This window comes from Colletotrichum higginsianum, chromosome 2, assembly GCF_001672515.1.
Source record: "Colletotrichum higginsianum IMI 349063 chromosome 2, whole genome shotgun sequence".
In the NCBI taxonomy this organism is placed as follows: Eukaryota; Fungi; Ascomycota; class Sordariomycetes; order Glomerellales; family Glomerellaceae; genus Colletotrichum; species Colletotrichum higginsianum.
In genome coordinates, this window is record NC_030955.1 from 5783410 (window position 1) to 5805182 (window position 21773).

The 21773-nt window shown below is 56.3% G+C and overlaps 11 protein-coding genes across 11 annotated transcripts; 7 read left to right on the plus strand and 4 right to left on the minus strand.

The window, feature by feature from the left end:
* Positions 1-526: 526 nt before the first annotated feature.
* Positions 527-1018, plus strand: CH63R_03464 (Nadp-dependent alcohol dehydrogenase-like protein; the record flags this gene model as incomplete). The annotated part of the gene is made up of 1 exon (XM_018298439.1): positions 527-1018. One exon carries the CDS (start codon positions 527-529, stop codon positions 1016-1018), a length of 492 nt encoding a protein of 163 aa, XP_018163255.1.
* Positions 1019-2328: 1310 nt separating this feature from the next.
* CH63R_03465 (Alcohol dehydrogenase GroES-like domain-containing protein) lies at positions 2329-3780 on the plus strand (the record flags this gene model as incomplete). The annotated part of the gene is made up of 3 exons (XM_018298440.1): positions 2329-2746; positions 2831-3059; positions 3132-3780. The coding sequence occupies 3 exons, from the start codon at positions 2329-2331 to the stop codon at positions 3778-3780; spliced, it is 1296 nt and encodes a 431-aa protein (XP_018163256.1).
* Positions 3781-4491: 711 nt separating this feature from the next.
* CH63R_03466 (Ribosome assembly protein 4) lies at positions 4492-5755 on the plus strand (the record flags this gene model as incomplete). Its single annotated transcript, XM_018298441.1, has 2 exons — positions 4492-4574; positions 4669-5755. The coding sequence occupies 2 exons, from the start codon at positions 4492-4494 to the stop codon at positions 5753-5755; spliced, it is 1170 nt and encodes a 389-aa protein (XP_018163257.1).
* Positions 5756-7144: 1389 nt separating this feature from the next.
* Positions 7145-9307, plus strand: CH63R_03467 (Methionyl-tRNA synthetase; the record flags this gene model as incomplete). The annotated part of the gene is made up of 3 exons (XM_018298442.1): positions 7145-7313; positions 7387-8707; positions 8773-9307. 3 exons carry the CDS (start codon positions 7145-7147, stop codon positions 9305-9307), a joined length of 2025 nt encoding a protein of 674 aa, XP_018163258.1.
* Positions 9308-9822: 515 nt separating this feature from the next.
* Positions 9823-11392, minus strand: CH63R_03468 (glycosyl hydrolase family 43 protein; the record flags this gene model as incomplete). The annotated part of the gene is made up of 2 exons (XM_018298443.1): positions 9823-10962; positions 11042-11392. 2 exons carry the CDS (start codon positions 11390-11392, stop codon positions 9823-9825), a joined length of 1491 nt encoding a protein of 496 aa, XP_018163259.1.
* Positions 11393-11937: 545 nt separating this feature from the next.
* CH63R_03469 (uncharacterized protein) lies at positions 11938-12147 on the minus strand (the record flags this gene model as incomplete). Its single annotated transcript, XM_018298444.1, has 1 exon — positions 11938-12147. One exon carries the CDS (start codon positions 12145-12147, stop codon positions 11938-11940), a length of 210 nt encoding a protein of 69 aa, XP_018163260.1.
* Positions 12148-13120: 973 nt separating this feature from the next.
* On the plus strand, positions 13121-13868 carry CH63R_03470 (C6 transcription factor; the record flags this gene model as incomplete). Its single annotated transcript, XM_018298445.1, has 2 exons — positions 13121-13327; positions 13440-13868. 2 exons carry the CDS (start codon positions 13121-13123, stop codon positions 13866-13868), a joined length of 636 nt encoding a protein of 211 aa, XP_018163261.1.
* Positions 13869-14486: 618 nt separating this feature from the next.
* On the plus strand, positions 14487-15113 carry CH63R_03471 (uncharacterized protein; the record flags this gene model as incomplete). Its single annotated transcript, XM_018298446.1, has 3 exons — positions 14487-14701; positions 14777-14899; positions 14984-15113. The coding sequence occupies 3 exons, from the start codon at positions 14487-14489 to the stop codon at positions 15111-15113; spliced, it is 468 nt and encodes a 155-aa protein (XP_018163262.1).
* A 182-nt stretch (positions 15114-15295) lies between these two features.
* On the minus strand, positions 15296-16482 carry CH63R_03472 (Oxidoreductase; the record flags this gene model as incomplete). Its single annotated transcript, XM_018298447.1, has 2 exons — positions 15296-15752; positions 15812-16482. 2 exons carry the CDS (start codon positions 16480-16482, stop codon positions 15296-15298), a joined length of 1128 nt encoding a protein of 375 aa, XP_018163263.1.
* An 875-nt stretch (positions 16483-17357) lies between these two features.
* Positions 17358-19314, plus strand: CH63R_03473 (Lactose permease; the record flags this gene model as incomplete). The annotated part of the gene is made up of 6 exons (XM_018298448.1): positions 17358-17417; positions 17489-17594; positions 17653-18014; positions 18114-18259; positions 18350-18611; positions 18682-19314. 6 exons carry the CDS (start codon positions 17358-17360, stop codon positions 19312-19314), a joined length of 1569 nt encoding a protein of 522 aa, XP_018163264.1.
* Positions 19315-19759: 445 nt separating this feature from the next.
* Positions 19760-20857, minus strand: CH63R_03474 (Dimeric dihydrodiol dehydrogenase; the record flags this gene model as incomplete). The annotated part of the gene is made up of 1 exon (XM_018298449.1): positions 19760-20857. The coding sequence occupies one exon, from the start codon at positions 20855-20857 to the stop codon at positions 19760-19762; it is 1098 nt and encodes a 365-aa protein (XP_018163265.1).
* Positions 20858-21773: the final 916 nt, after the last annotated feature.

Consider the following 21773-nt stretch of genomic DNA (forward strand, 5'->3'; position numbering starts at 1 on the left):
GAAATTGCATGCCATCCCTTTCGCAAAATGCTGAAGGGGGTCTGCATGCACCAGTGATGGCTTTTCCGCTGCGGATACTTGTCTGTACTTCTGTACGGAGTGCTTACAGTGCAGATAAGCCCTGAAGAGTTCACCCTCATGCTGGGGATCGGTCCCTGGATGGGAAATTTTCGAGAACGAGTGCAGAACTGCAAATCGCAAATCGCCCTCGAAGATGGCGTGTGCTGGGCACGGACCATTCCCGTACATTCGGCTCCGGAACTGCGGGGCCGGGACCGCCCCCCGGAGCTACAGTTTTTCCACGCTCTTGCCTATGACGAAGAGAGGTCCATCAGGGTTCCCGTCACGCCAGAAGCCCCCATGATGAGACGAAACCCGCCTTAACGTTCGAACCCCCTCAACGCCTCCTCTGCTCTTGTCCTGCTCTCTTCTTGTCTGCCATCCACCGACCTATCGCCGTAGAACATTACAGCATCGTCGCCCGCTCCTCGACAGCTCATACTCGAATAACCAAACAACCGCCATTATGGCTGCCAGCAACACCCAGCGCATGCGGATGGGCCTCGCCATTCCCAGGCTTTACCGCGTCTTCTTCCTCGGCATCGAGCCTGTGTCTGCCCTCATCGGCGCCTATTATGCCCATGTTCGTCCCGACGACTACTTGCACCTGACCCACGCCGTCTCCAAGCCGGATGTCATCCCCCAGGGCACCTCTATCGTCTTGTCGCAGCTCGCGAACCTCTACCTCTTCTTCGCCCTCAACGAAGCCCTCGTTCTACGCTCGACGTCAGACCTGCGCGTGTGGAAGACGGTACTCTTCGTGCTGCTGGTGGCCGACATGGGCCATTTGTATACTGTCCGAAGCCTAGGTCCCGAAGTGTACTACAATTTGTTCAAATGGAATGCCATCGACTGGGGAAACGTCCCGTTCGTCTACCTCGGAGCGTCGATGCGTGTCGCGTTCCTCGCCGGTGTAGGGTTGACCCGCCGCCGAAAGCTGGCCGACAAGCAGCAGTAGGGTGAAGCACGGCGGAGACGACCCATCTCAATGCCCTGCCCGACCAGGGTGATGCTGCGGCGGCGGTGACGGAGGACCGCCCGAACATTGCACCGAGCCCGAGCTGCCGATATTCGGTCCGCAAAACACCGCGACCGAGGAGCGAAAACTCGACGGGGGAGGGGGGGGCGGCATACCTACCTACGCGTGTACCGACGAAAAAGCGCCGCATGCGAGTCTTCCAGGATGTTGGGGAAAGAAAGCGAAAAAGCAAAGAAAAAAAAAGGCCGCAGCCAAGATAAACAACAAACCCGAGCAAATACCGACATGCTAGACTGTCCGATCCGTCTGACCGGCGTCACAAACTCCTCGATGGGTTGCATCTCAGCGGCATGGTCGAAAAGCACCATGGTCGCACACACCTTCGGGCACGATGGTTGGCCAGGGTCATTTGCATGACACAAATGGCCTCGGAGACATTTGCCGAGATACAGCGAAACAGGGACACCAATGCGGCGAGTTTGGCGCCTCGACAAGAAAGAATTTTAGGCCTGGGCCAAGCCCGATGTTTATCTGCCATCTGCCATCGTGGACTTTTCTGTCAGGCATGTTGGGGGCAACGACAACGACAGCTCGCGCTGTGGTTGGTGGGAAGTTCGGCATGCGATCCCGGAAAATCTCCCGGACAAATTCCCTTCCCCCAACCCCCGGGGGCCCTACTTTGACTCGGGTGGATTGTGCGGTGCAATTGGCGGGCGATGGTGGGGTATTATCGCGGGGCAGCGCGGCACGACGAGCTCGATGTGGATGGAGGGGCGTGAAAGGGCTTGGATCATGGATGACAGGAGACACGAGACGGACGACCATGTGGGATCCAGCACACTCACTCGCTCACTTCACCCCCGTGGTAGACAACAACTTCACCACGCCATATTCCGGGAGGGAGAAAACCGATGGCCTTTGTGCGGTCGGACGGTGAGGTTGACCGTAAGTTTCTCCTCTCGGCAGACATACGGGTGAATGGGAGAGTAGCCACCGACCGGCGCGTTATCATGGAGTTTATCCAATCGAACGGGCAGGCTGCAGAAGACTCTCCTATTACTCTTTCGATCTTCCAACAAGCGCCTAGACCCGGACATGGGTCTAGCACTCTCGGCCACCCCTCCCCCCCTTCGTCCACTCGCATGGAAAGACATTGCGGCGCGAGGGTTGCCCCTCCCTTCAGTCGACTGTTGCAGCTCGCGCTGCCCCTCATTCAAGGATGAATATCCTTCGCTCCACGCCCAGCGTCGCGACAAATGACCTGGTGGTGGGGGTAAGGGGGGAGTCTGATGGCAGCTCTGCGACGGCCAGAGTATTTTATCCGCCATGGCCCCCTCTGCCCTCCGTGGCTTGCCCTGAATCTTACTCTCCTGCTTCCTCTTCTCCTTGCCTCTCTTGTCAATCTGCCGTTGCCTCACCTGTTCTTTTCGCCCAGAAAAGAGTTGATCGAACCTCCCCGTCAGAGATACATTCAGCACCATCCCGATCACAGTCCAGCCACCATGTCCATTCCCGAGAAGTTCACCGGCTTCCAGGTCAACAGCGCCGAGACCTGGCAAGACTTCAAGAAGCAGGAGTTCGACCCCAAGCCCTTTGGCGACTACGACGTCGACATCAAGATCGAGTGCTGCGGTGTTTGCGCCAGTGATGTTCACACCATCAAGGGTGACTGGGGTGCTCAGCCCTACCCTCTGGCTGTCGGTCACGGTGAGTTTGCTTTGTTTCCTTTCTTGGCCTTCGTTACGACGAAGACGACGACGAGTGTTCAGCGGCTGACCCCATGTGTCCCAGAGATCGTCGGCAAGGCTCTGAGAGTCGGCTCCAAGGTCACCAAGATCAAGGAGGGCTCTCGCGTCGGTGTCGGTGCGCAGTCGTACGCCTGCCTCGAGTGCCGCCAGTGCAAGAACGACAACGAGACGTACTGCAAGCACCAGCTCGACACGTACGGCTCCACATTCCCCGACTCGGGCGCCATCTCACAGGGCGGCTACTCTTCCCACGTCCGCACTCACGAGCACTGGTACGTCTTGAAGCCCTGCCTGGCATCCCAGCGGCTATAGAGCCGTGGAACATGCAACTAACGCCATAGCAGGGTCTTCCCCATCCCCGACGCTCTTCCCAGCACCGTCGCTGCGCCCATGCTCTGCGCTGGCCTGACGGCCTACAGCCCTCTGATCAGAAACGGCTGCGGCCCCGGCAAGAAGGTCGGCATCGTCGGCATCGGTGGCATCGGCCACTTTGGCATCATGTTCGCCAAGGCGCTGGGCGCCGAGGTCTGGGCCATCTCGCGTTCGCGGTCCAAGGAGGAGGACTCTCTCAAGATGGGCGCCGACGGCTACCTCGCCAGTGGCGAGAAGGGCTGGAACGAGCCGCACAAGATGACGTTCGACCTCATCCTTAACACTGCCAACTCGTTCGAGGGCTTCGACCTCTCGGCCTACCTCAGCCTGCTCGACGTCCACGGCAAGTGGGTGTCGGTCGGCCTCCCCGGCGGCGGCGGCATCACGGTCCGCAACCAGGACTTCCTCCCCAACGGCTGCTTCATCGGCAGCTCGCACCTGGGTAGCAGACGCGAGACGCTCGAGATGCTGCAGCTCGCCGCCGACAAGGGCATCAAGACGTGGGTGCAAGAGGTGCCCATCAGCGCCGATGGCCTGAGGTCGGCCATGAACGGCATTGAGGACTCCAAGGTCCGCTACAGATATTGCCTGACCAACTACGAGGAAGCCTTTGGCCAGTAAGTGGTGTGATGCGTCGAGATGTAATGTGTGTTTAGCCAAAACCAAAAGAATACCATATAATGACCATGACCTCGTTTTCTTCCACGTGCAACATGCAATTTGTCGTCCCTGTGCTTGGTCTCTTTTAACGCATCTTTCACATCCCTGAACAGTCACATCCCTATGCGGTCCCGAAAAGGGTATGATGAAACCCTCATTTCTCCGCGCTGCCTGGAAACAATGCAGGACCCAAGGCGCAGCTCTCTGTTCTCTTCGGATGAGCTGCGCCGTTCACAGACATTTCCTCGGAAGGCGACGCATCTCAACCCCTCCCTTATGCAAGTCGCCTCCCTCCCCACCCCCTAGCGAAAAAGTGGTGGTGGCGGTGGTGGTGGTGGTGGTCCGATGGGCCGGCCATCGGCGACTATAAACAAGGTTCCGTCGGGCAGTATCTGTACAGCTTTGTGGCAGCGGGGAGGGGGGGGGGGGGGGACGTCTTGGTAGCTCGTTAGCTCAGCTAGATTGCGGCTGTGTGGTTGACATCCTTGAATGCCCAGGGAACTGGGGTCCGCCCGACTGGGTCCATGGAGAGAGGGATGGAGAGTTAAAGTCCAGCTCATCTTTCCTCGTCTTAGTTCTGAGTTGGACTTACTTACAGACGAGAGTCTGTACCTGTACTTTCGGACGTGTCCTTCGTCTGTGCGTCTGATTCAAGGCATTTGAGGGTTCATCATGAGCGCCTACCGCAACGGCAGCAGCAATGGCCTGCCGGGGGATGATCAGATGCCCAGTTACGAGGAGGCGATTGCGGAGGGGTGAGTTCTCGGCTCCCATCAACCCTCTGCCCACCATCACAGCACGTTGTCGTGAACATGAGCATGACTGACTGACCAATCACGGGTCATTCAGAGCGAACCCGACCTCGGCCAGGCCGCCATCCCTCTCCGGGTCAATACCCTCGCTCAATCTGCACAACGGCACGCTCCCGCCGTCGATGCTCCGGCTCAGGAGCCTCGGGCGCACCCTCGGCCAAAACGGTCCCGTGACGGCGCTCATCTTCAGCCCCAAGGGCTACGTCGCGTCGTCCCTGGACAACGCGGGCACGGCGCTGCCGTCGAACACGAAGCTCTGGGACTTCTTGTCTAAGCCGCCGCCGGGAGTGGCCGCCGGGCCGCAGCTCGTGCCGTCCGACATCCACAACGACGCGCCCGTCGTCGTCTTCAGCCCGGACAGCAAGCTGGTGGCGGTGGCGGAGAGGGACATCGGCTCGAAGCGCGAGTGGCGCCTCAAGCTGCGGATGGGCGAGGAGGGCAGGAGCGTGCGATGCATCCTCAACGGGGTGGCGCATCCGGCCGTGTTCAGCGGTGACGGGCAGATGCTCGCGGCGACGGACCCGTCGGGCGTCGTCGTCGTGTTCGAGGCGGCGACGAGCCCCCGGGGGATGCCGCCGACGAAGAAGGTGGCCGGGGTCGTGAACCACGCGCCGACGACGCACGTGCTCTTCATGCCCAACGGGACAGACCTCGTGACGCTGTCGATGGACGGGACGGTGAGGGTCGCGGAGGCCCGGACGGGGAAGACGCTGAGGCGGATGGAGGTGGACGGAGCGGCGATGGCGGGCAGCGGCGGCACGGGGGCGCGGGCGTTGGGGGTGTCGCCGGACGGACGGGTCGTCGTGTCGGTTTGGTCGCGGGCCGTGTACGTGTGGGAGCACGAGGCCGGGCGGGTGTCGAGCTGGGAGCTGAACAAGGTCCGGAGCAACGAGGGCTGGCCGCTGGCGGTGTCGCCCGACTGCCGATTTCTGGCGTGCCGCACCGACGATGGCGTGGACATCTCGGACGTGTACTCGGGCCACGTGCTCGCCGAAGTGCGGACGGCGGCGGGCATCGACGGGCTAGTGACGGCGGCGGCCTTCTCAGCGGACGGGCGGTTCATGGCGGTCGGGAGATACTCGGGGGTTGTCGAGATGTGGAAGCTCGCGCCGTTCGGGGACTGAGGATGGGGTGGCAATGTTTGAGCTGTGATGATAGAGACTGTTGTGTGTACGATGTTGACCGTTGTTGGTGATGGTGATGGTGATGGTCTGTCCGGTGTTCAAGTTGAGACACGAACCACATTGTATGGTGAGGGGGTTTGTCCAGCTACCGGGCTATGAGATGGCAGCATGCAACAAGATGTTGACTGCCTGCTATCAAGAACAGCAGTTGACTGCTGCTAAGCTGCGATAAACAAAAGTTGGATAGTGTGTAAGATACAAAATACCATGTATAGTTGTGATAGACTGCAGCCAGACATGTGAATCATAAAACGACCACATCCAAGAAGCGACTACTATTTGACTTAGCGATAGACTAATGCTCAAGCAATTTACACATGAGATGATGAAAAGGGACTGCAGCATGTGAGGCGGCGGCTGGTATTTTTGACAGTGGTGGTAAACTGCCATCCAAGCCAGTGATGTTTGAGACGGCTGTATGTAGCATGGCATGGTAACAACTGTCAATGCATAATGATAACAGACTCCTGAGGCCGTCCAATGTTTCAAATGTCAGTCGAACAGACAGTTGCTTCTTCGGATGGAAAGGGTCCTTCCAGTCTGCGCGGCTGCCCGGATAACATAATATCGTTGTGTCTTCTACGCAAATCCCAACGCAACCAATGTTTACACAGTCTCATCCACACCAATGACTCTTGAAGGAGCCGGCGGATCTGCTCCAGAAACAATGACTCGGGAATAATCCTCCGGTGTGAGTTTCTGTCAAGTAAACATGTTTCCTCTTTGGACTAGTACGTGCTTGTGGCAGGGACCAACGGCAGTCAGCGCCGTCGGAGCGAACAAAGGTCGGATGGCCAACAACGGGTCGTACGCCACGGTGACTTGATTGAGTCAAAAGAGAACGGCGAGACTTCGGGGTACGTTGTAAGCCACCTAGCCGACCGGTTTGGAACCGAAATGACCTCAAAGTCATCACGGCAGTTGGTCGTCTGCGCCCTGCGCTCCCTATCGTGTACATGTCACTCACTGTCAGTCTCGTCCTTATTCTCCTGTACTGCTCCTAATTGCATCGCAGAACATGTCTCTAACCGTCACATTGACTGCCGAAACTTGCAGACTGCTATTGGCCTCCCTTGATGTGGTCTGAGCTCAGCACAGTGCCCCTCGTCCCGAAGGGGAATAGTGCGGGGTTGCCATTGTGGGGCTTGCATCAATCAGAGTCGCCGGGGCGCATTGCACCTTTCTGCCACTCTGACTCTGACTCCTCTGCCCCGGTATATGCCCGTGTGTATCTTCTGCTGCTTTTCTTTCCCTCCTGCACACGACACCGCCGTTCCCGAGCCTCCTCCTCTTCTTCCTCCCCCGCCCTACACAAACACACATACTACCATGGCGCCGAATCCCATCCTGCCCGTTAAGGGCAAGAATAACGTCCTCGTTACGTCGGCCTTGCCCTACGTCAACAATGTGCCCCATCTTGGAAACATCATCGGCAGCGTCCTGTCTGCCGATGTCTTTGCTCGCTACTCCCGCGCCCGCGGCAACCCCACCATCTATAGTAAGACCCCGCCGACGTCTCTCTCTACTGCGGGCCTCTCTTAGCAGAGCTAACTCTCGGCCCCCTTCCACAGTCTGCGGCTCTGACGAGTACGGCACCGCGACCGAGACCAAGGCTCTTGAAGAGGGCGTGACACCCTCGGAGCTGTGCGCAAAGTACCACGCCCTGCACAAGGGAATCTACGACTACTTCGACATCTCCTTCGACATCTTCGGCCGCACCCCGACTCCTCAACAGACCGAGATCGTCCAGGACATCTTTACCAAGCTGTGGAAGAACGGCTTCATCGAGGAGCGCGAGACCGTCCAGCCATTCTGCCCCGTCGAGGCCCACCAGTCATTCCTTGCCGACCGCTTCGTCGAGGGCATCTGCTCCATCTGCGCCTACGATGGCGCGAGAGGAGACCAGTGCGACAAGTGCGGTAACCTTCTCGACCCCCTCGAGCCCGAGCCCGAGGCCAACACCTCGGCCGAAGACGATGTCGCCGCGAAGCCCACCGGTTTCCTCATCAAGCCCCGCTGCAAGCTCGACGGCGCCACCCCCGAAAAGCGCAAGACGAAGCACCTGTTTCTCCGTCTCGACTCCCTCAAGGATGAGCTCGTCAAGTGGTTCAAGGACTCGAGCAAGAAGGGCGCCTGGAGCAACAACGCCGAGCAGATCACCCAGGCCTGGATCGACAAGGGCCTCAAGCCGCGCGGCATCACCAGAGATTTGAAGTGGGGTGTGCCCATCCCGACACACGAGGTTGGTCAGGAGTACGCCAAGAAGGTCTTTTACGTCTGGTTCGACGCCTGCATCGGCTACGTCTCCATAACCAAGAACTATACCGACGGCGACGACCTTGCCGGCAAGAAGTGGGAGCTGTGGTGGAAGAACCCCGAGGACGTGAAGTTGTATCAGTTCATGGGTAAGGACAACGTCCAGTTCCACACCATCATCTTCCCCGGCTCCCAGCTCGGCACGGGCGACAACTGGACGAAGCTGCACAAGATCTCGACGACCGAGTACCTCAACTACGAGGGCGGTAAGTTCAGCAAGTCCAGAGGCGTGGGCGTCTTTGGCAACCAGGTCCAGCAGACTGGCGTCCCCGTCGACGTCTGGAGATACTATCTTCTGTCCCGCAGGCCCGAGACCTCCGACTCGGAGTTCATGTGGCAGGAGATGGTGGACGGCAACAACAACGAGCTCCTGAAGAACCTTGGCAACTTCTGCCAGCGAGTCAACAAGTTCTGCCAGGCCAAGACGGACGGTGTCGTTCCCGATTACACAAAGTACACCGACGACAACCTTAAGAAGCACGTTGGCGAGGTGAATGCCCTGCTCAAGGAGTACATCAACAACATGGAGGCCACCAAGATGAGAGCTGGTCTCCAGACAATCATGTCCATCTCTGCGTATGTCTCATCAAACTTTGTTCGGGTTTTTTTGACGTTGAAAGCTAACGGAGTGAGTCTCGCAGCCTCGGTAACAAGCTGCTCCAGGACAACAAGCTGGACAACCGCCTGCTCACCGAGGAGCCCGATCGTTGCGCCGCAGTCGTCGGTCTCGCCCTCAACCAGATCGACCTGCTTGCCTCTTTGGTCGCCCCTTACCTCCCCAACACCTCCATCGCCATCCTTAAGCAGCTCGGCGTCGAGCCCAAGCCCTTCATCCCCGACACCTGGGCCACGGACGCCATCAAGCCCGGCCACAAGCTCGGAACCCCCGAGCACCTTTTCACCCAAATCCCGGCATCCAAGATCGATGAGTGGAAGGACGCCTTCGGTGGCGAGGAGGTACGGAAGCAGAAGGAGGAGGCCGCTGCCAAGGCGGCTGCGAAGAAGGCTGCCAAGGATGCTGAAAAGGCGCGTAAGAAGGCCAAGAAAGAAGCAGAGAAGGCCAAGGCGGCCGGCGCCGCACCCTCTGTCGAGTCGGCCGAGAAGAAGGCCGAGGCCGACCCCGCCATCGAGGCGGTCACGGAGGCCATCTCCAAGACGGAAGTTCACACGTCGTAAAGTAGAGAGGAAAAAGGGAAGAAGAGGAATGAATGTGTCATGATTGAAAGGCGTTGAAGAGGGGTACAGTCGAAGCGGGGGGACGGTTTGATTTCGAGATAAATGTGTGGGACTTTAGACTCTCAACGGTCAAGACAGACATTTGCGCGCCAATTCCCGGTTTATGCGATTTCTGATGTCTACGTGAAGTATCGACATGATTACTGATAAGGTCAATTTGGTTGTAAGATGCCGAGCTTGCAATTTGTTGCTGAACATAGTCGCCTTGAGGCCTGCTTCATCTCATATTGCAACGGCAAGCGACGAGATGTACACTTTCTGTGAACGTACCAAGGGAAAAAAAAGAAAAGGTAACAAGCAGGGAGGGCGGAATGCTTGTGGCAGAAGTCTGCACCAACGGTAGGCATCATGCATATGATGAAGCTTCACTGATAAGGTCCTGGCGAGACGTCTGTATTTCGTACAACTATCTATCTACCTCTTCCACTCCCATTAATCATTATATAAGCCCGTGCTCAAATGCTCTTCTTGCACTTGCTCGGGGCGCCCTCGGGCGGGTAGACGACGATGCGGTCAATGTCGGCGCCCTTGAAGTCAAAGCCGTTCCACAGGCCGCCGATGGTGATGGTGTTGTTGGAGCCCTTGTCGAGGGTCAGCTGCAGGGGTGTGGACAGGATGATGCCCTTGTGGGTGTCGCGCTGGAAGAGGGTCTCGACGTGCTCCTCGTTGCCGTTGACGACGACGGAGGCGATGCGGCGCAGCTGCCACTTGCCGCCGATGCGGTCCGGGGTGCCGCCGGGCTGGTCGCCGAAGCCCATGTCGTCCGTGTTCTGGTAGTAGAAGGACACCCACTGGGGCTCGCCGGCGCCCTCGATGCCGGAGAAGGTGACGGTGCTGTCGTTGCCGTAGATGCCCGTGACGATGGAGCCGCCGCTGGCGAAGTTGGCCTCCTGCTTGAAGGCGCCGCCGGCCGTCGTGGCGGAGTCGTGGGCGTAGTAGGGGGTGCCCTCGATCGGCGTGACGACGCCCGTGGCGATGTCGAGGTCGTAGACGTCGTGCCACTCGACGTGGACCGACTTCTTCTCGTCATCGACGACGATGGGCAGCCAGATGTAGCGACTCTCCCAGAGCGAGTTGGAGTCCCACTGGTCGCCGAGGTAGAGGTAGGTCGTCACCTCGGAGCCGACGATGCGCAGGGAGAAGCCGGACTGGGAGTTGTAGGTGCGGGTGTAGGGGTCGGCGACCATGAAGGGCTGGGACCAGGGGCCGGCGAGGGAGTCGGCGCGGAAGGCGACGACGTTGTTGGGGCGGTAGCCCGTCTTGTGGGACATGAGGGCGTAGTAGCTCGAGTCGGTCTGGATGATGGTCGGGGCCTCGAGGTCGTACTTGTCGAAGCGGTGGATGACCTCGGTGACGTTGCTGAGCTCCTCGTTGAAGGCCGTGATGTAGACGTCGCGGCCCTCGAGGCGATCGCCGTTGGAGTAGAGCGAGTAGGAACGGCCGTCCTTGTAGTCGGTGAAGATGCCAAAGTCCTGGGACCAGTTGCCGAGGGGCGAGATGGCGTCGACATAGGTGTAGGGGCCCGAGATGTTGGGCGAGGTGGCGAAACCCTGCAGCAGGAGGCCGTAGGTCGAGTTATCGGCGTGCCACCACATCTGGGAGGGAAAACGTCAGTGGCCTGTTGTCTTCAACGGACTCCTCGACGACGTCGTCAAGGGAGGTCAACAAACATACGTGGTACTCGCTGGTGGACTCGCTGTAGACCACCTTAGGACGCTGGATGATCATGTCGGTCGAGATGATGGGATGACCCTCGACGGGCTCGAGAGCCTTGCCGTGGTACTCCCAGGTGGCCAGGTCGTCGGAGCTGTAGACGGAGACGCCGCCGCCTTCGACCTGGCCCTCAATCTTGTACTCGCCGAACCAGAAGAACTTGCCCGTGTCCGGGTCGAGGGTGACGCCGCCGGCGTGAGCGTTCACGAGGTTACCCTCGGTGTCATGCCATCTGCCGCCGGGGACAATCCACTTGGAGGCGGCGAGGGAGGCAAACACGAGGCCGGACGAAAGAAGCTTTGCGAGCGCCATGGTAAGGAGGAGCTGGAGGGGCTTGCTTGATGGAAGGAAGGGGAGGTCTCAAGTCTCTTCTCTCGCTCTCTCGATCATGATGGGAATTTCACAATGCGACACTGTATCCTTCTTATACCGTTCCATGACTGTCATGAAGGGATGCCGGCCGAGATGGACCGGCTCGAATTGGCCCGAAGCCGAAGCTGTTCTAAGCCGGGCCATTGAGAGTCGTGAGAAGTTGCGCAAGGCCAAGACCCTCCCAAGGCCGTAGGCCCCAGACATGGGAGAGCCCGACGATCTCTCAGGGCGCCCGTCCCAATGGGAACAAGGTAGGCAGAACAGAGAGAGACAGTGAGGGGATGGCTGGGCGATGTATCTGTAAGGTGCCGGGGTCTCTCTGGGCAGACGACAAGGGGAGGAGAGAAAAACCTGGAGAAAAGTACAATTTCCCGCCGTTGTGATGCCTTCGTGCGGGGAAGAGGCTTGGACAAGAAAAAAAGTTCACAACCTCATATTAGTCGTACTGACACACGCAGCTAACAACCCCAACCCCCCAGTCCAAGCTAACCAAGCTTGAGGGGTAAACCGGGGTCATCACTTGATGCGGGTGAAGTTGGACGATGGGCGTGCGGGGTTTTAGCGTGAATAGCGTCGCATCCTTCTGTCCCGCGGCCTGGAGATGGTGCTGTTTCGGGGTTAGACCGTCCCTTGGCTGTTGATGTCATCTCGGTGCGGTGAGGACGAAAGAGCCAGAGAAGGAGGAGGGCCAGCATGATGATGATCGTTGACTTGTCTCCCCAGACTCAGTAGAGACTGAGTGAGTCGGCTCCGGTTGGCCGTTAACCTTGTGCCACCGCTGTTGCCTCGCCTCGCCTCTGCCACTAGCTAGTCGATCGATGGGCGACTTGGATGGCGAGCCGGATGCTTGGCGAACAGTTGCATTCGGCTCCTTTCCACCGGCCGGGCTGACCTGGCAATCGTCAAGAAAGGTTGTGCAGACACGAGATGAACTGCGGCAAACGTCAGAAGATGACCGATGCAACGTGGATCCACCCCAGCTCTCATGACCTTATTGTTCTCATGGATGATGGGTCAATTGGCAGCGAGACCCGGAGATGGGGACCGGGACGTTTTGTTTGGTTTGTCCAGGGAAGATGAGCAACCAAGGAAACACATCTCAGCTCAGACACTGCACTCCGCGCCCACCCAATCACTCACACACCCACTCACTCACTCACCCAGTCACTCACTCACCCGCTTACTCACTCACTCACTCACTCATTCACTCAGACTCACAACACTCACAAACTCATAACACAACAATATGGGTCTGTCTCCTCCCGATGACTTAGCTCACGTGATGAGAGTCATGCCTTCATCATACGGGCTTCTGGTTGGTCCGGAACAAACCCTGGTCTTCCGCATCCTGATCCTCTTTCCTTTCCTCGACCTGACCCTCTCAACCAATCGTTTTATAGCATCACGAACAGAACGGATGTCACTCCGCTGCTATTCAGTCTCCGGCCAGTAAAAGAGTGAGGCCTACGTCACAAATACGAACAAACACCATCCTTGTACGGGAGTAAATAAATCAGCGCATATCAGGTGTAAAGTCTGACCTTTTTTGCTTGCTATAATCCTTTTATAGAAGAACAGGCGAGGGTCCGTATTGGCATACTCCCGAACCCCAAGACTAGCGAACAATGCTCCTTACATGAGCATCGTGCCTAGCCTATCGTCGCCTGCATGACCGACCATCACCGTTACCGGGAGATTCGTCCCGTGTTCGAGCTCAGCTCCGGTGATGACAGTGTATCCAGCCTCGGCAAGGGCCGAAAGAGACCGTTCGATGAGGCGCTGGGCCACTCTCAGCGCTCATCGGCCTCGAAGCCGACGCCCAAGAGACGCAACGCGCTGGTCGCCTGTGAAAGCTGTAAGAAACGGAAGACCAAGGTATGTTAGAACGTCACCTTAGCACCGAGTCATCGCCAATCCCACCAACCTTCCTTGTTGAAGAGCTTGTTTTTTTTGTTTTTGTTTTTTTGCTCACAAATGCCCTTGCCAGTGTTCTGCCGGCCGACCCAGTTGCTCCAGCTGTGCAAACAGAGGCATCGAGTGTCGGTATACCGCCGACCCATCCGAATCGCGCGCTGCGTCAATGAAGAGACGACACGACGAAATGGCCAGCCGCAACACCTCCTTGCACGAATTCTTCTCGGCGATGCGATCCATGCCGGATGAGCACGCATACGAAATCTTCAGCAGAATCCGGTCGGGAGTATCGGCCGAGGACATCATACATGAAATCGAGGTGGGATGTCTGCTGGTGAAGTTGTCTGCATCAACAAATCCGGAGGCGCCTCGGTTGGAGCCAGAAGTGGCCGAGGTCGAGGTCGAGGTCGAAGTCGAGAGCCCGGCGCCCAAGGCAAATACATTCGATATGAGTTGGGCATACCCCCCCTGGGCTCATCGACGACCCATGAGTGTTACGTAGCGAACTGTATTATTTTCCAGCTTGGACATTTTGACAAAGGTGGCCGGTTAGGGATCGGACTTACTATGGAGCAGCAGCCCTCCACGTGAATGATCTAGGACGCGGACGAGCACAGGAGGACAAATACCGTTTGTCCTTTATACGTCTTCATGTCTCAAGCTCGCACCCCTTACGAGTCAACCCACGTTAAGCCCCCGGGCCGAACGGGAGATCAGCGTCGTTCGGCGCTGGCCATGACCTGTTTCTCCGGGAAATTCTCCGGGGCCTTGCCGTTACTGGCCCATTGCCGATGACGACTGATCGCGTCATTGCATCGACCCCAGATTTCATTCGACGAACTGCCGTATAGGCTTGTCGGGTGGTTGTGAGCCAATATAACGAGAATCGATGGAGTTGCCCAACGTGGACGTGGCTCCGCGAACTCGGAGTTTACCGCCACCATGGTCGGTGAATTGAGGCTCTCGTTGTAGACACCAGAGGACTAGAGGCCATGCCGAAGCCGTTGAAGAAAGTCGAATAGATATATAAGAGAACGAGAAGTTTGCTTTTCCGAGTAGTGAGGATTATCAGCATCAACCATCAACCTGACTTGCCGGTAGCATTCTACAGCGCTCCATCATGTTGCCTTCAGTCTCTTTCCTCTTGGCACTCTGCCCCCTCTTGGCCCTCGCCGCACCCTCACCTTCTCCTTTTGAGCATGAAAAGAGAGCCATCACGTGTCTCAGGGTTGGATCGACTGCTACGGCCAGTTGGACAAACAGCGCCGGCCAGACATGCACATTCACAGGCGTAGTCGGAAGCAACTATGGTGCCAACCTCGCGGGCTCGGGAGAGTAAGTCGTTCCATGCTGATGATGTCTTTTCATTTCCTCGAGTTCGTTCTTGTGTGCTAACGTGTGGGTCTCAAGCTACTCATGTAACGGTCGTTGCGGTGCTGGCTGCTCGGGGGCCGCTTTGGGCAACGTCTACACGCAGGACTGCTTCTCACACGACATCTGCTCGTACTTCAACAGCGCGAGTGGCGGTGCCAGGTAAGCATGACTTGCTGTGTTCCGAGACCCGCTCCCTTCACGGGGGACAGGAAAACTATAAACAAAAGCTGACATCGGGTATAGTGACCCCGACTGCGGTGCGGCATACAACGCCGCTGTCGATGATACAGCTCTCGGGGCCGTCAACGGCTGTGGGCAGACTAACCCGTCCAACTCTGTGTCTAAGCCTTCAACGAGGCCTACCTGCAGATGAACGTACTGTACTGTGAAGGCGAATCGCGTGAGGGAAAAGTGTGGCAGTATAGCGCGGGGGCTGCAGCGTACTCTGCTTAGCATTCGTGAAGCAGGAAAGGGGGAAAATAAGAGCACCAAATTACAGAAAGCACGACGAGTGATACCACTTCACGCACCATATAACTTTCATTGAATATCGAATTATGTGCTTTGATATCTGCCAGCATCGGCCCGGAGGATCATCTTGAACAGCTCTACGTCATTCCTTGCGTCCGCGGCGCTCGTCTTGGGCGCCTTGCCGTTGACCACGCAGTCGTAGAACTCGAGGAACTCGTTCGTGTACGGGTCTTGGTACGTCTTCCTGACGGTCCGCTCCTGGAAGCCGTCCTTGCCCACCAGTTCCCTGACGGTCATTGTGACGGGCAGCCCCTTGACGTAGGGGGTGTCGAAGTTGACGCGGACGATCTTGTTGGGGGAGTACACCTCGATGTGGGCGTCAAACTGCGGCACATTGCTGAAGCCGGATTCGTACGTGACGGGGAAGCCGTCGTACTTGAAAAGGACGCTGAAGATGCCAGGGAATGTCAGACAGGCCCCGGCGACGCTCTTGGGCATGCCGACGATCTCCCTCATCGCGGACAAGTCGTGCGTTCCGAGTCTGCATCGTTTGTCAATAGCGGTGTTCCCAAGTCCTCTGTGGGGGGGATCTACACGTACCCTCCAAGGATGCGCAACATAGTCTGCGAGTTAGAGGTGACGGGCACTCCGAACTCCTTCCCAAGTGCCTGTTCGAAGATGTCTTCCTCGCGCTTCACTCGGTCGTTGGTGTCGGCCTCGCTGTAATCGCTAAACTTGAGAGGAAACGTGCCAGACTGATCGACAAAGGTCGAGTTGGGCCCGATGATGTCCCGCACCCTGGCGTACTGGATCTTGTCCATGCCGCCGACCTCCTCGACAGCGTCCGTGAAAGCAGTCGCGAACCGGCGCATGGTGCCGACCATGACCTTGCCCTTGGACTTCTTCTCGGCCTCGATGAGGAGGTCCAGATCGCGGAAGCAGACCGATACGGGCTTCTCGATGAGGACGTACTTGTCGTTTTGTAGGGCCAGGATGCCGTGATCGACGTGGTATGCGTCAGCGTTGGCGATCAACACGACGTCGACGTCAGGCGAGGAGCATAGTTCCGCCGCGTCGGAAGTTGTCTTGGGCGTCCCTCCTTGGACCTTCCTGGCGCAGTGGGCGAGGGCCTGCTGGGATATGTCACAGAGATATGTCGTCTGGTAGCGCTCGTAGAGAAAGTTGAGATTGGAGATGTGGTTGACCTGGGTGATCTCGCCGCAGCCGATAATGCCCACCCTGAGGACCCGCGTTTGCTGTTGAGAGGCCATCTTGGAGATTGTCTTTGTTGATCCAACCGGTTAGGGTCCGTGGTGGTCGTCGATTCAAATCTTGGCCCCGGAGGATATGCCTAGCGACGCGAGGTATTCAGTAAGCCTGACGATGTCTTCTGGATAAGTGTTTGTTCAATGCCTTAACGTCGCTGCAATAGTCAGTTAGCTGATCGGCGGTGCGGGCTTAAATATGTATTATGGTGAATTTAGTGTGGGATCCGGCTCCAGCAATGTCGTCAGCTCGGACCGATTAGGTTGAGCCTCAAGCAACGACTGCCACGTGAGGATGGATAAGAGACCACTTTTGCTGCGTTGTCATCATCCAATAATGTTTCGGCGGCGTTGGAGAACCCTCACATTGTTCAGCATGAGTGAGCCCGCCGATACTCCCCGAAACCATCATGACGACCGGGGAGTGTCGGAGCAAGCCCAAAATCAACTGCAACGACGCTTACCGACATTGAACTGTCAGGCAAACTTGTACTGCGCTCTCTTCCCCGCATCCATCCCTGGCTTCCGACTTCCAGAGGTCAACTCCCGAGTTCCGATCCCGCGTCTTCCCCATGGGGATGAAGCCGGGGTTGTACGAGGGTCATGTGGATTTACCGAGGAGTTCGGATTTTGAGCGGTGGCTGGAGCGTCTGTTGTTGACAGTTATTGGGTGTAGAGCCCTTGTAGGTAGAAATAGATAAAACGATAGGGATTTCCCTTCTCGCTTTATCGTGGTTGATGCAATGATCGTTCCAACGAGCATAGCTTGACGTTGAACGGTTGCAGCAGGACGGACAAATCGATGCCATTAGTGCTCTTCAAATTTATTTCTCTCCCTCTCAATCATACTTAGTATCGACGCCGCTTTCCACATCAAAAAGATGGGCGTATTTGGGAAGAAGAAAGAGGCCGAAACGGTCTTTGGGCCAGCACTAGCAGCTGTAAGCCCCCTCCCGACCACCACTCGCCTCCTTGCTCTGTTAGTTTGAGGTCTAACTCTTGTGACATCTAGGTTCTTCCGGCCCATCCAAAGCCATGGTACTTGACGCCTCATCTGTTGAAGCTCAACCTGCTTCTGCTGGTACCGCTGTTGTCATCGGCGTCGGTCGGCTATGATGGTAATTCGCGAATGATGGAGCACCTGCGAGGCAAAGGGAGCGACTGACAACATGGTAGGATCGATGATGAATGGGTTACAGACTCTGCCACAATGGCGTCAGTTCTTTGGGAACCCCGAGGGCGCAATTCTTGGCCTCATGAACGCCGTCTACCCGCTCGGCAAGGTCGTCGCCCTGTTTGTCGTCACGTACGTTGGTGATCGGTGGGGTCGCAAGCTGCCACTCTCCATCGGGCTCGTGGCATGCATTGCCTTTGCCGTTCTTCAGGGCCTCGCACAGGGATTGCCGAGCTTCGTGACAGCAAGGGCACTGCTGGGCTTCTTCACAACCTTCATCAGTCAGCCAAGTCCCATCATTATCACCGAGCTCGCATACCCCACGCAGCGAGGCAAGGTGACTGCCCTGTACAATACCTTTTTTGTAAGTGGAACATGACGTTATCCTGCTTTGGGTTGAGTGTAGGCTTGTGAGAACACAGCGGCAACGCCCGTATTACGATGCTGATGACGTTCCGCGCAGTACTTTGGGTCTATCTTCGCCGCTTGGTGTACCTTTGGAACATTCAAGATTGCCTCCACCTGGAGCTGGCGAATTCCATCTCTTCTTCAAGGTGCCGTTCCCTTGTTTCAGTTGCTTGGGCTTTACTTTCTTCCTGAGTCCCCTCGGTATGTTATCAATCTCCACCACAGTAGTTTCGCATTTCAACGCGCCCATTGCTTCATTGAAGTCTGATCTGACGTGTGTTCATTCATCAGTTGGCTCATGCGCCGTGGACGCAAGGAAGAGGCACGCAGAATTTTCGCCAACTATCATGCTGGCGGCGACCTCAATGACCCCTTGGTCGAGTTCGAGATGCGTGAAGTAGAGCTTACTCTCGGCGAAGAGGCAGAGGCTTTGTCCCAATCCTCCTGGCTCGAGCTTGTCCGAACACCAGCCAACCGCAAGCGTACGCTTATTGCCGTAATCTTGGGCTTCTTTTCACAGTGGAATGGTGTGGCAGTAGTGTCATATTACCTGGTACGTCTACCCACAATCTCAACCCTTGGCTATCCGGCGGTCGATAGCGCCAACTGACTAAACGCTCCAGACGCTTGTGCTCAACACCATTGGCATCACCGAAGTCAAGGACCAAACGCTGATCAACGGATTGCTCCAAATTTTTAATTGGATCATCTCTACCTGCCTCGGAGCGTTAATGGTGGATCGACTTGGCCGACGACCCCTGTTCCTGATATCGACTGCGGGCATGCTTGCCAGCTACATCGCTTGGACCGGCCTGACGTCCCATTTTGTCGCCAGTCGTGATGAGGCTACTGGAAGAGCAGTTGTCGCCTTCATCTTTATCTTTTACTTCTTCTACGATATTGCGTGGACGCCTCTCCTTCAAGCGTATCCCGTCGAGATTTTCCCCTACACTCTTCGTGGGCGTGGGCTCTCCATCACCTATGTTTCTGCCTTCACTGGTCTCATCATTGGTAACCAGGTTAATCCGATAGCGATGAAATCAATTGCGTGGAAGTACTACATCGTCTTCTGCTGCATTCTAGGTGCCCTGTTTGGTCTGATTTGGTTTCTGTTTCCCGAAACTAAAGGCCACACCCTGGAAGAAATTCGCGAAGTATTCGAGGGCAAGCCCGTCGGTAAGACTGTTGATATTGAGGGAGGCGATGACGAGGACGGAAAGAAGGACGGAAATGTGAAGCAAATCGAGTTGGCTTGACGGAGTTGACCACCCACTGCTTATTGCTCGCCAACCCATCGGTATGGGCGGATAGCCGCTTGGTATTATACGCAAATTGGGAGCGAGCTTACCATGGCCTGTCGTGAACAACAAAACAACAACAAGCATCAACAAGGAAATCCAATCTGAGCCAAAGAGAGTTGTTCTTTTACCGTCTGGAATTGGCTGCCCACTCATTTAGCTTATCCTTGTCCCAACCTTCTCCTTTTCTTTAGTATCTTGCTCAACTACTGCTTTCTCAATCATTTCTTCAAGTCTAGTTACTCCAAACAACCAACACGCTTTCATAACTGCCCAATACCAAAGACATGCTTGTTCTAGAATAGGTGACTACTACTGCACGAATGCGTTGGCTTGGAGGCTCGCCGTTCCATCCATTTCAGGTAAATTCTTACCCCCATAACCATAACTTAGAATCGATCATCTACTCATTATCTTGAGGAAACCTTGCCCCACCTTGCCTTCTGATCTCATCCAAAATCTCCAAGACACGCACTGTCTCGGCCCACGGCATAATCTCGTTCTCTGTACGTCCCGCGGCAATGTCCAAAGCCACCGCGTCCGCCTCCCAGTAAAAGCCCTTTCCGGGTCTCTCAAAATCAAACGTCTTGGACTTCAAGCCGGGGGTCGAAGATTCAGTCCATCCCTCGCCTGACGCTGTAGATGAGTGGACGGTGAAAGAGCCGGGAACCGAAGTAGCGATACCCTCAACGACAACGTACCCGTCACTTCCTTCAATTCTGCAGAATCCTGGGGGCGTTTTGACCTGGGTCGAGGCCGTCAGGATACCCTGCTTTCCACTAGGATAGAGGAGAAGAGCGGAAGTGGCGATGTCGATGTCGTCTGATAGCGTTTGCGTGGCGGCAATCTTTGGTTTTTCTGCCTTCTCGCCCACACCGGGGTCCAGCCCCAAGATCGTAAAGGTCAAGCTGTACACGCCGATATCGAGAAGGCTTCCGGCACCGAGAGCGGGGTTCTTCAAACGGGATTCGGGACCTAGGGATGCGATATTCATGTTCATGGCGAAGTCGCAGAAGACGCGGTGGATGTCGCCGATCAACTTCTCCGAGTGAAGGACACTTAGCAGCGACCGCGTGAGGGGGAAGAAGCGCGTCCACATAGCCTCCATGACGAAGACGCCCTTCTTTTTCGCAGCATCAAAAACTTCCCGGGCCTCCTTTGCGGTGATCGTAAAGGCCTTCTCACAGAGTACGTGCTTCCCGGCGTTGATGGCGTCGAGACAATTTTGCTTGTGGAAGGCATGAGGCGTGCCGATATAGATAACGTCGACGTTCGGGTCGTTGTAGACTTCCGCGTAGCTTCCATAGACGGTTGGGCTCTTTCCGGGGAGATGCTTCTCTACGAAGGCCTTGCCCTTCTCCAGTGAGGAGGAACCAATCGACTGAACAATGTGGTTTGCTCTGGCGTCGGAACGTTCGAATACCAGGTCCTCAACGAACCATGAGGAGATAAGCCCCGTGGCAATTATGCCCCAGCGAAGTGTCGGAATGTTGGAAGTCATTTTGAGAAGGTGCTGTGAGAATCAAAGCTAGAGAAAGTAATTGTCTCGTAAGATCAGACTTCGTGAAAGGGTCCAAGGGCCATGGGGCCTATTTATGGGAAGCGGAGGCTTATAAATCACTCATCAGCAATCGGGGAACAGCGGGCCGATATTATTGTCGAAGGGTAGGCATTGAGAGGCTTTGGACAAGACAAACTAACCTTGAAGACACATCGTTCTGTCAAAATAGCCAAAAAAGAGGAAGCCCAGAGGTTGACCCCACCGGTTCTCATGATGGTGATGGGCCAGCTGGGTCTGCGGGGGGAACACAACTCCGACACTCCCCGAAGCCCTCAAGCGTCATTTTCGGAGAACGTCCGGGGCATCCCCGCATCCCGCGGGGATAACTGTTAGGGCCGCTGACAGAGAGAGCCCAAGCTGGAAGCCGTTGCTGCTTTTGTGAAGTTATTAGAGACAGCAGATCGACTGCACTTGCAGGCACAACCCGAGCAAGAGCCCCTGTGACAACTCTCTAACTATTAAGATAGAGCAAACCAAGGACCTGGCTTATGGTTACAACAGTATTGTGACCGTTGACAACAACAAGTTTATCAATCCGTAGGTTAAATGCAAAGAACCTTCCTTTGAATGTTCAGTTTGTCCTACATAGCAACGTACATATTAGCGTTCTCCCAGTGACTTAAGGGCACATTCCGATATACGGGATTGACACGTAGACTCTGCTTCAGCCATGCAAGGGCAGCTGCTGCAGTGCTCGCAGGCAAAATGCTTACATTAAGACACTTAAGTCAAAAGCAGGCTTACACCTCCCATAGATTTGGCTGCCACCTTTGACTCCCGCCATTATTCAAATTGGCAATTTGTTGTATTGAATCGTTGACGAAGGACCCACCACCCCCCAGCAGCCGATATTACC